Source organism: Beta vulgaris, chromosome 9, assembly GCF_026745355.1.
Source record: "Beta vulgaris subsp. vulgaris cultivar EL10 chromosome 9, EL10.2, whole genome shotgun sequence".
Classification (NCBI taxonomy): Eukaryota; Viridiplantae; Streptophyta; class Magnoliopsida; order Caryophyllales; family Amaranthaceae; genus Beta; species Beta vulgaris.
The window spans coordinates 1,435,808-1,452,325 of NC_079210.1; the positions used below are offsets into that span (position 1 = coordinate 1,435,808).

The following is a 16,518-nucleotide window of genomic DNA, read 5'->3' on the forward strand; positions in this document are numbered from 1 at the left end:
CAGAAAGGCGAAAGCTCAGCTATTGCAATAGAAGTGACAAATTTCCTTCCATGCTAGTACAATGGAACAAGTGTATCGCGCAAGATCAGATATTGCAATCGAAGTGACAAATGCCACACTAATGATTTGTGTAAAAATCATGTTCCTGTGTCCTCTGTAATACACACTAGATGAAGTTCAGTACCAATCGATCTATACTGCAACTACAGATTTCTATACAAGCACTGAACTCGGAATTCATTACACTTGAACAACCTCTTTTGGCAAGGATCATCCATCTCTTAACATTTGAGGCATCAAATAATGATCAGCAATCTAACCAATTTGATATGTTGCATGTTTCACCATAGCAGTGAACCTCACTCTATATGCAACTCTACACGCAGGCATATGTACGGATCTTAATACTCCGCACACAGCCTTTCTCAGTTGTCATCAAGGCATGGCCCACCATGTCTGGCATTCTCTCTATTTCCAAATCGTCATTTGATCAATTAGCAAAAGTATGAATCAGTTACGGCTACTGTAGACTTCTCTTCTCGGAGTTGGCATCAGATTTTCTGTTTCATCAGAAATCAGATTCATTCATGTAAACCAGTTGATTAGTGCAATGATTTTATTGTAAAAGTTTGTGAAATTTTAAGTACCTTGTTCGTCTTCATCACCAGACTGGGTAGTGAAGAATGGGGTCAGATAGTTTTTATCTAATGCTGAAAATGATGGAGCGCTGCAGAAAGTGTTTCGTGTTTAGGTCAAAGGTCAAATTAATAATTTAACTGAATGAAGGACAAACATTCTAGTAGAAGACTACCTTCTATGGAATTCTTTAAGTCTCAACTTAAATCTGTTCGAAGATGATCCCTCTTCTTCCTGACCAGGAGATACATAGCCATCGTTCCTATTGAAGCCCTAAGAACAGAATTTGTGTCAATCACAGATAAACCAATGACTTAGTGATATCAAGGAACCCAAATTCTTATGCACTCATATACTCACACCCTATCAGTCCAAATGATAGAAAATATTCTTTAAAGAAAACGACAGGTATTTCTGAACTCAACTTACATCTAAGTGACCTTCAGGGGTATCACCTATAACTTGCAAAGATTCAAGCATCGTTCCCGTTGACCCTCCAATTAGTAAAACCTGCAGAACATCTCGGAGGGGTTAATCTAAATTCACATTACAGTCAAGACCAATGTAGATATTGTCATAATTTAGGAAACAAACAAAAACAACTCATTATAATATATTTGCCTCCAGAAAGAGGAGCAAGGAGCGATGTGGGCAATCAGCTTTTAGTCCTATTTTTCAGCTACCTCCCAGCGCCAAAATGAAACACAAGGATAAAATAAAGGCCATAAATCATCAAGGCCTAGAGGACAGAGATCCCATATGATTAACCACAATATAATAGTTCAGAACATCTTCACTGTCATCTGTGTGCCACCTCTACTGTTTTTAGTTCCTTGTCTAGCAAACGGTAAATGGCATGACAAGTGACAACCACCAACTGCAGCAAACTAGCTTGTAGGATTTCAAGTCCCAAAAATAAGGCAACAGGACTAAAAATCTGGAAGGTTTTGCAGACAAAGGATCACGTAAGGGTAGAAACAAAAATAGGCAAGACCAGTCAAAAGTCAAAAACACATGTTAGGACTGCGTCCTTAGAGTAATACATTTATCCCCTACACAAGGCGTACAATAAGTTCTATGCTAATAGATTGATTATCACCAGAAAAGAAAGAGGAAGAATCAACCATTTCTTTAATTCCTTCTTTTCTATTTAATCGATCATTACACTACCCAGTACCCACATTTGATAATTAGGCCACAGAAAAAGCAAAGGAGTAACATGGTAAGTTTAAGCCCTCATTCACATATAAAGTTTCACAAAACATGGCAAAACGTAATAGTTCAGAAAAGAGAAATAAGGAAAGCCCACCGTTAAAACAACTATTGCCGTGGTAGCCGTGAATATTGTCTGGCCATTGCCATCGGGCAGATCATGTACAGACTGTAGAGCAAGAGCAAAAGCCATAGCCCCTCTAAGTCCTGATCAGGGTACAAACTACAAGGTGTTATGCACATCTTTTGATTAATGTATTCTCATATATGAACATAAATGCAGTATATGACACGAAGGCAATAATCATTGTTGAGGAAGGAAAATCAATCACTCATACCATTGTACCAAAGCGCTTTCTGATGTGTCATTGGTATCTTCCGGTTTGCTGGTCGAGCCAAATTGACCAGATATCCACACGAGAAGACATTCACACCCCTTCAGAAATGATAGCAGACCTTGTGAGCATTGTCTCAAACAGTAGCATCATAGCAATTGCATGTATTCTAGCCACATAAGAAACTCACAGCCTGTAGGCCTCTCAAGCAACAGCAGTGATGCCAAAATTATTACTTAATAATTGATTATTGACTACACTTAGTTGTATGAACAAGCCAAGGGAGACTATTAGTAGCCTAGCAGGTGATCTCCAATCTCCAGAAACAGAAAATGGGTTGATCGCAAATGATACACAGCGAAAAGCAGGGGTTTCCGCTAGGCGAAGGAACTCAGAAAAGCCTGACTCTATAGGTGCTTAAAGCCCTTAAATAGGTATTTAATCATAGCTTCCAAAAATGTACGCAGATACTAATCATTAAAGTATAAACTAAAGATAACCAGCAAGTAAAATTACCTGGCAATCACAATAATAACCTGGCAAACCAAACCTAGTTAAGGAGCAACAAGAAGCCATAAGAACCATATAATTTTTTTATTTTTTGGACAAGCCTTATAAAATTTAATCATTTATAAAGGATACAATTGAAAAGAAGATAAAGCCGATGTGTGACCAGCTATGCCTTTCCATGACAATATCAAGGCCCATGTATATGAATCTGCAAATTAGGACCAAGTTAGAGTGTTAGACTCATATTCAACTCTTAAGCAAATGAAATCCTATCAAACAATATCAGATTTCTTACATAAAAGTCTCCGCTAAGGACGATATTAGATGGAAAAACTCAGATACAAACTGTTGAGACTTCTCTGATAAGTTTGAGTAAGTATAATGCTTCATGACCTGAAGGAACGACAAAAATTATGACCACATCGAATCTTCAACTTCAATTATTGAAGGGGAGAAAAAAAATAAAGCATGTACTCACAATCCCTGTGAACAATATGGACACAATACCAGAGAGCCCAAGACCTTCCGCAAGCATGTACCTAATATGAGTACAATGTCATTAAAGAAAAGGTTTACCAAGAGGACCCTGTTGTGACAAAAACTCGGTCTTCGACTACTTACGAGAAATATGGGAAAAGAACAAACAGACAGCATTCCAAGTTCTGAAGGCTGCAAAGAAGATGTTCACAAAAATGACATCAAAAAGGGCCATAACATGATCCAACTTTCATCTAGAATCTTAATAAATTGTTAAGGCACTTACTTCTCAATATCTAGACCGGCATACTTGAAAAGGTTTGTGAGGTCAAGGTTGCAAATTTGTTGCCACGCAAAAAGTAAATCAAACTAACAAAAAGTCAAAAATATATGCTTCCGGGAGTAAAAACTTAATTATAAGGATATCAGAGCAGATATGAATCCAACACCGACCCCTGCAAAGGAGAAATAAAAGTTCAGAATCCCAAGAATCAGATGAACATACAAATTTAGACAGCTACAGTTAGAAATTACGGACGGGAGAGAGGGTTTAGGATCGAAGAATTATCACTCTCCATCAGTAAGGAATTGAAGATTTTAGAATCTTTCGAGGAAAACGAGAACTTTTGGCCTTACACTTATAAGAAAAATAACAATAAAAAAAGCTAGAAGTCGCATCGACAACAAATATACACCTTCTATCTATAAATAATAGTATTACAAAACTAAGGTAGTATAAATTTCGGATGAGGAAGAGGAATTAGCAATATACATTCACATGTTTATAGAAAAGAATCACTATGTGATTATAAAGAGAGAAAATTCTTAAGCTTTGGAAAATTATGACATGGTGAAGTGGCTGAAGACCGTGAGTTCTCAAATGTTCGGTGACAGGAATGGTGGTTGGGCGTGTTCTCTGGTGAAAGGGAGTGGGTTAATAGGAGATAGAGAGAGAAAATGGAGTTGGGCCGGGGGGTTAGCAAAGTTTGACATCAATCAGCTTTTGGAAGGCACTTTATTATTTATACCAAAACCGAAGCATATATGCCCTGGTGCAATATTGGGTTACAAGGTGAAATCTTATTTGGAGGGAAGGGGTTGCGAAATTCCAGTGCATATTCCTAGTTAAGTAGTCATGGATAGGGGTGTAATTGAGACGGGACAACTCGCGAGCTACTCGAGATCGACTCCGTCCAAATTTGATTCAAGTAGGCTCAACTAAACAAATAACGAGTGGAGTTGAGCTACTCCATACTCGACTTGAAAAGCTTGCAAGAAACTCGGAAAACAAAGTATATGTAACAATGTTGATTCCGAAAAATAATCACATATGATGTTGTAATTTTTAATTGCTTGATAGTTGTGAACATGTAGTACACTTGAATTTAATCTTATTTTCTTCAAACATGTGGCAATAATAGGTGGACCTTACTATATTGTCTTAAGGAGATGGTTATTTTTAAGTCAAAAAAAGTAATATGTTGCCCAAATATGCAACTTCACGCAGTAATAATGCTCAAGAGTAAGCTAATGATAACACAGAAAATTAAGAACTTTTTGATTGCTAAATCAAGCTTGAGCTCGAATTTCGGATTTCGAGATCTATTTTTCCAAGCTCACGAGTTTTCGGGTCAAGTTGAGCTAAGATAGTTTTCAAGTTCGGTCAGCTTTATCCAAACTCAAGCTCAACTTGCAAAATTTCACAGTTCACACCCCTAGTCATGCATGCACAAAACGTTAACGGCAACTCTGGAAACATCATTACCACCATGATTGTTAGAGCACCCTCAAAAAAAAAATTAATGCATGCCATGGACATTTAGACATCACAAATTCTTTCCTCTTGCTTAAAAGGTGATATACAAGATGACCCGACCAGGATTATAAAAGGTGTGCAAAGCAGATATTAAAAACATCACTGTCTATTGGCATTTTTTTTCCCACTCTAAAACGTAGGAGGGTTTATAATTTAATTTCCCCCAAACAAAGATTGCCAAATCCATCTTGATTTGTAATTTATTGAGACAACAAAGCTCTGACAGCCATAAGGCTCTTTAACAACTTCAGATGAAGACCATGAGTTCACATGACAAACACAAACATCTTGCAATACAGAACAATGACCAAAGCTCGAACTAGAAACTACAGGTAACAAGAAAGACTCCTAAAAGATAATTGCCATTGCCTGAACCAAAAGGTCCATGCTGAATCAAGCCACCATTAATTTTCTTTTAGTTAGGAAAAACAGCATATATATTTTCCCAAATCACAGAAATTTTCCAATTCACCCAGAAAAGAACAAATCAAAACTACATCACATACTAAAGGATACATGTGAAAGAACTACCTGAAGACAACGACCCAACAAAAGTCTCAAGAAATCCAAGTATAAACTTGAATATATTCTGGCTTGATGACTGACCCCTCAACAATGACATTGACCTGCAAAAAGACAACATAGGTTATTATTGCCGTCCTCTGTAAGACAATTACTGACAGAATGTCAATTCTCCATACTGTACATACGTACCTGTAGAGGGATATTGCAACCTGCCATTGATGTTGCAAGGAGAAGATAGGTTTTTGCCAAACTCATGAACATTAGTGATGATCAAGCAGTAGACTTACCAAACCAAACCATACAAAAAGACTAGGTAAAAGAACATACCGCATCATTCAAAACTGATTCCCCAAAAACCAACGCATATAGATTCACATCTGTGCCAAGTTCCTGAAAGGAAATATTTACTTTAAAACCAATGAGGAATAAAAACATGCAACATAGAGAAAGCTAGAGAGAGAGAGACAAGAGTGAGACCAAGTACTCCAGAAATGATTGTAAGATATACTATATTGTAATTCTAGAAAAAGCTGTCAGCCTTTCTAATACTATTGTTTTTCCTCACTGTTTTAAGAGTTTCTGTATAGTAGCAAAACCTTGTTCTAGGAGGGCAAGATCTTCCTTAGGCAAAACAAGATAAATCCCCTATGCTGAGAGTGTTTTTGTTTAAAGTGAATATAGTTCATTCACTAGTCACATTAACTCTTCAATATATACATACTAATTCAGCTACCTGTTATCAATTTATCATTCTTCAACAGCCATGTAGCATTAGTTGCCTTGAACTTACATTGTCCACCGTTATAACAGAATGTCAGCCAGAAGGTAGTCTTTCCTTGCCAGTGTAGCACAGAACACCGCAGTGCAGCCTAATATAAACAATCTACTCGCTCCGTATATGTTAGAACTAGCTAAACCAACCATCATAAATGCTCGTTCCGACATATAGCCATTAATGACCTATAGCCATATAGTAAAAGACAACAGTTCATCTTTTTCATTAGAATCTTGGGACAAACAACAGAACAATGCTTTACTATTTCAAGCTCAAGCTCGAACAATCTTATATAAAGCTTGATCTGATAAACAAGCCTTGCGAAAACTATTAAAAAGTTTCATTTTGAGATCTTATGCATATCTTTAGGGTAATGGAGATGTTGACTAGATTGATATTGAAATTATAAAGATTTCAAAAGAAGTTAAGAATGTTTTAAAAAATAAATGAGGTTTGCCGGAGCGTATAGCACTTGACACAAGTAAATGGAGACAGATTATCTAAGCAACCACCAGACATTATTTATTGACTCATACAACCAACCCTGTCATATAGGGTTTAAAGCTTTGGTATTGTGTTATTGTTGCATGCATATATTTAACTAAATTCAAAAGCATGCCCATAAGTAAGAAGTTACTACTAACTTTTCATGCATACATTTGACAAAATTTAATTCCCTTTAAAATATTTTATTTCTTTAAAAAAAACACGATTTATAAACAATTTCTGGATGAACATGAGCAAGCTAGTAAACGACCAATCATACAATGATCCTGAAATATGCTCCAAACCAACGCAATTATTTTGAGCTTAAACAACTATTAAACAAGTCATAAATGAACCAAAACATGCTTATAAACAAAGTCAATCATCCGTTGCTCCAACCTTAAGCATTCCAGCATTTTGCCAACCCATATTTACTCTCGATAACATTGTGCTAGAGCCAACATGGACTTGGGTTTAACAGGAAACTGCCACAGCTGCTTTCCCACCTTATAAATATTTGTAGAAATCATTCTCAAAACCCAAACCTCCTTCCAATTTTGTTCGACACATTGAACCCACCTCACAAGATGGACCTTCATAACAAGTATAACAGTAACTCAAATCACAAATAATCCCTCATTGACCTCTCGACCTCATATACCATCACGATTTTGACTTGGGTGAGACATGAGTGAGGGTTTCCTATTCTCCACCAAAGGAAAAACTAGTACTTTTACCCGTCTAGTACTCTAGTATTTTTAAAAACCACTAAATAACATATTCCCAAGAAGTTTCCGAACATTCACTCAAGGGAAAAAAGATATAAGGGTTTCAAATACGGGTTGACTCTGATAACTAAGAGGGCAAACTTTGAACTTGGTATGGTCGTATATTTGCATTTCAAGGCCTCGTGACTTCTGGTCGATATTTGCATTTCAAGGACCTACAAGTTCGATGAACATTCAAGCTTAACCTTCTAGAATTACACCATGGAATAAGAAAGCTAGGTTTTAGTTACAGCCTTGTGGAAGTTACAAACAGGGCTTGCAAAAGAACGAGCCTCGTCTCTGACAAATAACAATCCACATATTAAGGTCCATACACTTAGATATTTTCCCTGTCATTTATATAATGTTTTACAAATTTCTAATTCTTTTCCCTATTTTTCGCAATGAGAAGGGCTGGGAAGCTTGCACAGATGGGTTTAAAAAGGGATAATATATTCCGAGACAGTCTAAAATCACAAATGTACACATCAGAGGCCAGCAGTAGTTGGCTAGTTGCAATATCAGCAAAGGGATTCCTTGGTGTTTATTACTGAATTAACAGAATGAAACAACTTAATAATAATGACTTCATTCCGCCTCCAAGCTGAGGTGTAACTTACTGTGTACTCATCCTAAGCAACTTAATAGATTCCAGAATACGCCAACTAGGCACAGTAGTTATGCAGTCAATTTAGGCAAGCCATTTGCACAAAAATTTCAATGTACATAAATGAAGTTCCCCAATTTCGATATCATTGGGAAGGAGAAAATTAACAATACAAAACCAAAAACCCAGTATCCTATCATCCAGAAATAATTCTGTTAAGAAGATATTCTTGCTGATAATTTGAAGGTAAATGGAAACTGCTAACAAGGAAAATAGCTACAGACACTTTATGTCACATCTGCGCATTTCTTCAGAACAGAAATTGGACTGCTTATATATATATTTGTTTGATAAGCAAATAAATGTAGGTCCAAGTATCATCTAATCCTCGTGAAATGTGGAACAAAACAGTTTTACCAGCATTACGTGATATGATACAACAAAATGCTATTAAGCATTCTAATTACAGCTAACAGATACCTTTAGCTAGGAAAACTCTGTTAGATGCAATATGAACCTCGGGGATGGGTAACCAGCAATCAAGTTAACTATTAACAACACAAGCGGTCAAAGAGTTGTCTAAGATGAATCTCTGAAGGCAAAGGTAATGAACAATGATGATATTATTCACTTGAATAATAACAACGGTATGTCCAAATTTAGAAAGCACTATAAAATTGCTGGAAGAGGAAGTTATATAATATACAGAGTCAAAGGCTCATCCATAAGCATCCTTCTTTACTGGACAGCAATAAGGGGGAGTCTCCTGGTTGAAGAAATTTCGGATTAGCAAGTATGTGCAGTCTGTGTGATCAAGAAAAATATACAAGTACAGGACCTCCTGCTTTATTTTTCAGCTTCATGATTTCTGTTCTTTTTAATTTGGAGTCTTTTGGGTTCAACAGAGCTTGATCAAAGATGTTCTAGTAGCATAGAAAGACCATGAAAATATAAGTGTAGTTAACTTGAGGGCTTTCCTACACGCTTTCTGCCCTATGTATAGCAACCCACTGAGGTTGAGCCATAGAGGGTAAGTTGTTTCAGCCTCACTTCCTACTTTAAACGGGTGACACCCTCTTGATGTCTTTCCTATAACTTCCCTTACCACTCATATAAAAAATTGAAAAACAAAGAATAGCAACTAATATCATCAAGCAGGAAATAGAAACAAAAAAATGAGTCACCTGGAATATTGCCAAAACAGTGATGGGATCAGTTGAAGATATCAAAGCGCCAAACATCATACACTCAACAAATGGGAGTTTATATATGAGATATGTGACTCCGCCAAGATACCTAGAGCAGCAACCAATGGCAGCAAAGTTGTAAGCAGAAGCACAGCTAACAGAGTCACTTCCACATGGAATGAGGGTCAGTAAAAAGTACTTACACAAGAAGGCCAGTCAAAATTGAAGAGATAAAGGTTCCAACAACAGAAAATGTCACAATGGCCCCAAAATTTGAGAAGAACGGTTTCTGAGAGTGACAAGAAAATGGTTATGCATGTATATGTCAATGTATACGGGTGTGCAAAAGAGCATCCGCAATTGTTTGAAAAGGAAGATGGTGAAAAATCAAGAACTTACAGGAGCAAGAATGAAGCCTGACTGAGTGGCCACATAGGAGTTAAGAAAAGCAATAACTAGAGCCAGGTTACATAAATGAAGTGAAATAGTACAAATTAATCCATATGAACAGGAAATCTAGACACTACTAAGTAATAAAAGCTGAAAATAGAAAATTCAAAAAGGATATAATATGATGGGAGGTAACAAAAAAAGAAAGAAGAACTCCTCGTGAAAGTTGAACCATTCCCTGTAGATTAATCAATGAGCTAAAGAAGGTCAAAATAAAATGAAGGATAAAAGAAGAAATCTTCACAATTTCATAGATATAGTAACAAGAACCTGATGCTAGTTTCTGTATTTGAGATGTTAGCAAGTCCGCCAACAACCAAACCTGTCAACCATGATTAATTCACTATCAATCACTTAACAACAAAACAATGTAATTTGCAAAAGTAAACCCACCCTTTACCACATTCAACATATGACAACAAAAGCACAATGCAAAAGGATGTCTTTGGCCTTTGGGAATACCCCGAAAATGCCGAAAGCATAGCCCTCATAACAGATTATGACTTCAAAACTAAATCAATCTTTGGGCAGAAAAAGAACTACTAAACATCTCATAACATTCACACTACAATCTACTTCAAAAAAACTATAACAAAACCCCATAAATCATGATCATTACCATTACTCCAGATTTATTACACCCATCAATGATCAATCAAATAGTTGCCCAACTACTCTCACAACACGAAACATCATTTCATCCTAAACCCAATCGACAATAGGTGGAGTAACTCCTCAAGCTCAACTTACAAGGAAATCTAAACCACTCTTCATTCATATCAACAGATGCAAAAAAAACACTAATTCTCACATTTTACCAACTAACAACTATACAAACAAAACAAAACAAACCCACATTATAATTAATAACATCATAAGAAAAAAACCACTAATTCTCACATTTTTCCAACTAGCAACTATACAAACAAAACAAAACAAACCCACATTATAATTTGATAACATCATAAGAAAAAAAAACCACTAATTCTCACATTTTACCAACTAGCAACTATACAAACAAAACAAAACAAACCCACATTATAATTTGATAACAGCATAAGAAAAAAACACAAACCCAGTTGAAAAAATTGAAAAATAAAAAGAGGGTAAATATAAAAAAAATGTTATACCAATCAAAAGAGAAGCGCTGGCTTCAGGAAGATAATAAAATTTGTGACGACGTAAAACATGACCAAGTACAAATGAAAGAACCAACATCATTATTTGCAGTAAAATTCCTACTCCGGCAGCTTGTTGCTCTTTTGCCGGACTTCCGCGCACATCCACCGGAGATATCAGCGGATCATTTGTAGGACTCATTGTTTTTCTTTACCTAAATTCGACCCACCAATTATTATAACTCTAATTCACTCGGAAAATTGATGATATGATATGAATTTTGGTTTGATGGGTGTTTTTTTTTGGGGATTGTTTGAGATTTTGAGGGAGTAAAGTTGAGTAAAAAGGTCAACAAATGATTCTACAAGTAGGAAGTTTCTAAGTTGTTCTTCTCGTTTTCACTTTGTTGTTTTTTTGGGGGGTTTTCTTTAATCAGACTTCAGCTTCTGGCTTACGTTTCTTGGTTTGTGCAAAATGCAAATTCTTGACGTTTGTCGAATATCATCCTTGGAGATTCCTATGAATTTTTTTTTTTTTTTCAGTAAAGTAAGAACTTTTGGTTGATGGTTTTTTTTTTTAGTAAATAAAAACTGATTGTATTTTATATTAAAGAAAATCGAAAAGCCTTTATCATATTCGTCCAATGGATGACGAGTATTAGTTTAAACTCGATATTTATCTTCTTTTAGGAACAGATCAACTCATATATTAACTTAAAACAGGATTCGAAAATCCAATAAATTCATGACAACCTAACTGACTAATTAAAATTCCAAGTACATTACACATGAGCTAACCATACTTGGACTAATCACCAAGATAACCTACCTAGCTCGAGCTATTTTCTCCGCAGGACCTCCCCTACAGTATCGTCACTGCAGTAGAGTTTTAGATGAGGTCTATTTGAAACTAGCTTCACATCAAGCCTAGTCCAAATTGATGGTATTTTTTCCTCTTGCATTATGAAGATCATTGTTGAAAACTTCATGTACCCAAGCTGGCATACTCATATGAACAACCCGAAAGTATTACATACATCTTCCATAAGTGGCCAATTCATGAGCAACCGCATTAACTTCTCTCCTCACATTTAGCAAACTAACATTCCAGCCTCGCTTAAGAAGGGCAACAACTTCATTAATGATAGCTCCAAATTCATGAGAAGAATTATTAATAGCATTATGTAGCATCAGCTTAATTCCTTCAACATCAATCTCCAACTCAAGCTTAGTGAGATGCATATCCTTAGCCATGTTAACCCCTTCTCGAATTGCAAAGAGTTCAGCCGTAATTGGATTAACAACATTAAACATTATAGAGAAACCCAACACTCAAGATTCATTATCCCTCCTAAAAACAACACCTCAATCAGCTTTATCATGGACAACCAGCTCCCATCAGTGTTTGACTTTATAATTCTTTGACTAGGAGGAGCCCAAACATCGGAAAGTATTACCGCCAATAAATGGATTTTGTTACTTGAGGGGAAAGTGAATGTAACAAATTATGGGAATCTATGACCACAAAGTAATGATTATGCTGGATTGAGGAGATGTTGTACCAAACAAGGAAAAAAGGGAAGTGTATTTGATTCAGTTTCTTAAAAACCTAAAAATATTGGACCAAACATGCTTTTAGGGTCGGTTATCCTGAACATCTTTTTCCTATCCCACCAACAAGCGGCTAAACAACCACGAGGCCACGTAACGCCATGGATGGCGGTTGGAATGACAGCATCAATTAAAGAGACTAATGATGCGATGACAACAACACTTAGCCGACGAGGATTCTTGTAGGAACAACCACCAATCCACCACACTTAAGGGAGAGATATTTAACGAAGAACCAAAAATAGCGGAAGAATTGGGTACAGTTTAAAGATGATTGATTATTAGGGGGGTTATGTTTTTTTATTAGGTTTCAAGGTCTGGATTTTGAGTTATATAAGATTTCCATTATGGCAGTTTGTTATTAATTTTATAAGTCATTTTATATGTTGCAGATGTCCCAAGTTGTGAAACATTGCTCTCAGCTTGTTTTATTGAATTTATGGTACTAATGTTGAGTTTGTCGTGAAGTTGTTGAATTTAGTTGTGAAATCAGATTCATGTGAAAAAGTGGCTGAAAATATAAATTATGAACGGATTCGTTTTGTGCCTCCAATATATGGATTCGGAACCTATTTTTCAGTCCCGTTGGATTCAAGGTGAATCCGGATAAAACCTCTAAAAAGGGAGTTGAGTTCAGGACCACAAGAGTCGTTCCAGTTCCGACTCGTTACCATCCCTAACGTCAACCTTTTTCGTAGAGTAGGCAATATTAGGCATAGTTCACTAGTTTACCTTTTATCTTTAGCATAAGGGAATGAGGGAGTTATGGTGTTCCCCTATAAATTTACTTATCTACCCATTAGTAAATCAAATACTACCCAAAAAGGGGAAAAAACAAATTCAAACTTTAATATAGCATTAAAAATTATATTATATGGGTCTGTTTGGGAACCATAATTTCATTTGAATGATGAAATTTTCCCAATTTATTTGTTTGGGTACTCAATGGATTTGGGTTTGAGAATAGGCCAATTGCAATACAATTTCAACGAAAGTTAAACACGCATAGTATAAACCCCACACCCTCCCCCTGTCATTTCAATTTCTCTCCCATTCTATTTTATCTTCTTCCTCTAAGGGGGTGTTTGGTTGGTTGAGTGGAAAGGGAAAGGGTTTGAGAAATGGTTACAAGGAGAATGGAAAGGTTTAGTCTTTGATTTTCAAAGTTGGTTGTTTAGACCACTATAATTTTTCCTCTAAAACTACCACCACCAATGTACTATATTCAACCTCCTCCACCTTCCCCTCCCCGCCGCTCTTCCCCTCCCCTGTCGTCGGCTCGCCGCTCTTCCCATCCCCTGTTGCCGGCTCGCTGCCCCTTCCCCTCCCTTGTCGGCGGCTCGCCGCCCCTTCCCTTCCCTTGTCGTCGGCTCGCCCCCCCTTCCCCTCCCTTGTCGTCGGCTCGCCGCCCCTTCCCCTTCCTTTCGTGGCCACTAACAAGAGTTTTTTGCGGTAAATCTTTTCTCTTTCCTCCTCTCTTGTAGATCTAGAGTTTTTTGGCTAGGGAGAGGTGTTTTCGATGGATGGTGGTGGTTTTCGTGTGGATGTGGTGGTTTTTTCGGTAGAGGGGTGACGCTTCCGGTGATATTTGGTGGTGCCATGGTGGTTTTCGGGTGGTTTCATGTGGGATGTGGTTTGTTTCGGGTGGTGCCATGGTGATTTCGTGGGGTGGGGTTGTTTCAGGTGGTGCCTTTGGTGGTTTTGGATGTGGATCGGTGATGGTTGGTGGTGGTTCTGGGTCGATGGTGGTGGTTTTAGGTGGTGGAGTGGTGGTTTCGGGTGGAGGGGTTCTAGGGTGGTGGTTCCGGTGGCAAAGTGGTTGTGGTCAAAGATGATGGTCAAGGGTTTTCCATTCTCCTATTTCTAAGTGGAGGGGGTAGTGGTGAATCAAAATAGAGGGATTTGAGATAATGGAGGGGAAAAGAAGGGAAACAAAACCCCCAAATCAAACAAGTTTTAAGGGAATAAATCAACTAATTCCATTTCCATTTCTTGTAACTCTCTAACCAAATGCCCCCTAAGTTCCCCGTTATTCCCTCCCTGTCCCCCTATCCCCTTCGTCGGCAACCCCACCCCACGCGCAAATTGAAATTCAATCCCCATGTTTCCCAAATGAGTTTGAAGAGTTGGATTTAAAATTCAATTCCCATGGTTTCCAAACGAGTTTGAGGAATTGGAATTCAAATTCATGATTTCAATTTCTACAATCGAAATACTAAAATTGAAATGAAATTCGGGTTCCCAAATTAAACGCTACATAAATGTTGAAAACAATCAGGTTATAATTGAACCACCCAAAAAGGAAACATTGACTATAAGATTTAGTAAAATTAATGCTGAAAAAAGTAAAAAGGAATATTACATCAATTAAATATTTATCAATCAATTCACAAACACAATCAAGTATTATATCAAAACGAAAAATTCAAGCAATTAACAACGTGAGGTGATTTATTTAACACAAAAGACAATGTTAATACAACATAATAACTCCTAAAAAAATTAACTTAACATTATTTTATCGTCCATTAAGATTAATTTTATAAACCTAAAAGAAAGAATAAGTTAAAAAATGAATAAAGGAAGGGTCAAGTGATAGAGGGTTATCCTATGAAATCTAGCCAAAAAAATTCTAACGATCAAATTTTTACCCCCGTTTATGTCAAAAAAGGCAATAATTTATGTTTGAAAAAACAATTTTAAAAACCAGGCATGCATCGCGTGCATAATTTGCTAGTAAATACTAATCATATTTGCAGGCAATGCACACGTTAAGATACAAGATATATAATTAGTAGAAAAAATAGCCTCAAAACTTCTTTGATCACAATACCAACGAATTTCTGTCAACATTCATCACTAATTAAACATTAATTTACATAACAATATTGTATGTTTTTCAGAGAAAAATAAAGTTCTCAAGTATTTCCTTATCAAATAGAGATGATATATGGTATACTACGCGGACACCAATTATTTTAACAAGCAAGTAAATGCACAAGTCCATGTCACTCACACACACATACACCTAACAACCCCCTGTAAAATATCTTTTGCAAACCCGTAGAACCCTTATTTCCCGAGCCTCGTCACCATACCATCATCGATCCTACTTGACCAATTCCACTCTCTTATAGATCTCTCCCTAAAATATTTTCATCCTCATTCATTGTCTCTCTCAACTGTAAAACCCTTCGACGTTAAGGTTTTACAACTTTTCTTTCTCTCTCCTCCTTAAACCCTAACTTCATCTCAAAATGGGTAAGTAATGAGGGGAAAGGGAAAGTTGTTAATAAAATTAGGTGTTTAGTTTAACCTTTGAATGAAAAGGGGAAGGAAAGCAGTACCACCAACAAATGGATTTGGTTACTTGAGGGGAAAGGGAAGGTAACAAATTATGAGTATCCATGACCACCAAGTAATGATAATGGATTGAAGAGATGTTGAACCAAACAAGGAAAAAATAGAATGTGTATTTGATTTTGTTTCTTAAAGCTTAAAAATATTGGATCAAACATGCTTTTAGGCTCGATTATCCTGAACATATTTTTCCTATCCCACCAACAAGTGGCGGCACAACCTATAAGCCACATAGAGTAGTGGGAGGCGGTGGGAATGACAACATAAAGGAGAAAGACGAATGATGCGACGACAACAACACTTGGCCAACGAGGGTTGTTGTAGGAACAACCACCAGTCCACCACACAAAAGATATTAAACAAGGAGCTAAAAACAACGAAAAGAAAATAATTTGGGTTTGAAGATTATTAATTATTTAGGGGGTTTAATTTGAAAATTTGAATCTTTGTTTAGGTTTTCAGGGTTTGGATTTTGAGTTATAAGGACTTCCATTATATCAATTTGTTATTAGTTATGGAAGTCACTTTATATGTTGTAGATGTCCTAAGTTGTGAAATACTACTCTTAATTTGTTTAATTGAATTAATGGTACTATTGTTGAATTTGTTGAAAAAGTTGCTGAATTTAGTTGCAAAATTAGATTTT

At 36.6% G+C, this 16,518-nt stretch overlaps 1 protein-coding gene across 1 annotated transcript; it reads right to left on the bottom strand.

Moving 5' to 3' along the window:
- Positions 1-22: 22 nt before the first annotated feature.
- LOC104902586 (sodium/hydrogen exchanger 6) lies at positions 23-11,455 on the bottom strand. Its single transcript, XM_010690407.4, has 22 exons — positions 10,914-11,455; positions 10,054-10,105; positions 9,902-9,961; positions 9,733-9,757; positions 9,537-9,622; positions 9,331-9,442; positions 5,839-5,901; positions 5,701-5,720; positions 5,518-5,612; positions 3,597-3,625; positions 3,457-3,488; positions 3,315-3,362; positions 3,172-3,232; positions 2,989-3,086; positions 2,826-2,901; positions 2,700-2,719; positions 2,187-2,284; positions 1,946-2,055; positions 1,066-1,146; positions 812-909; positions 648-727; positions 23-560 (listed from the first exon to the last, which is right to left on the bottom strand). The coding sequence occupies exons 1-22, from the start codon at positions 11,101-11,103 to the stop codon at positions 511-513; spliced, it is 1,584 nt and encodes a 527-aa protein (XP_010688709.1). The 5' UTR covers positions 11,104-11,455; the 3' UTR covers positions 23-510.
- Positions 11,456-16,518: the final 5,063 nt, after the last annotated feature.

What these genes read in the sequence shown, in the direction of transcription:
- LOC104902586 (XM_010690407.4), bottom strand. Translation starts at nt 11,103, where the DNA reads ATGAGTCCTACAAATGATCCGCTGATATCTCCGGTGGATGTGCGCGGA. An exon ending in CTTAAAGAATTCCATAGAAG is followed by an intron (nt 728 to 811) that starts GTAGTCTTCTAC and finishes CACTTTCTGCAG; the next exon opens with CGCTCCATCATTTTCAGCAT. An exon ending in TGGTGATGAAGACGAACAAG is followed by an intron (nt 561 to 647) that starts GTACTTAAAATT and finishes CTGATGAAACAG; the next exon opens with AAAATCTGATGCCAACTCCG.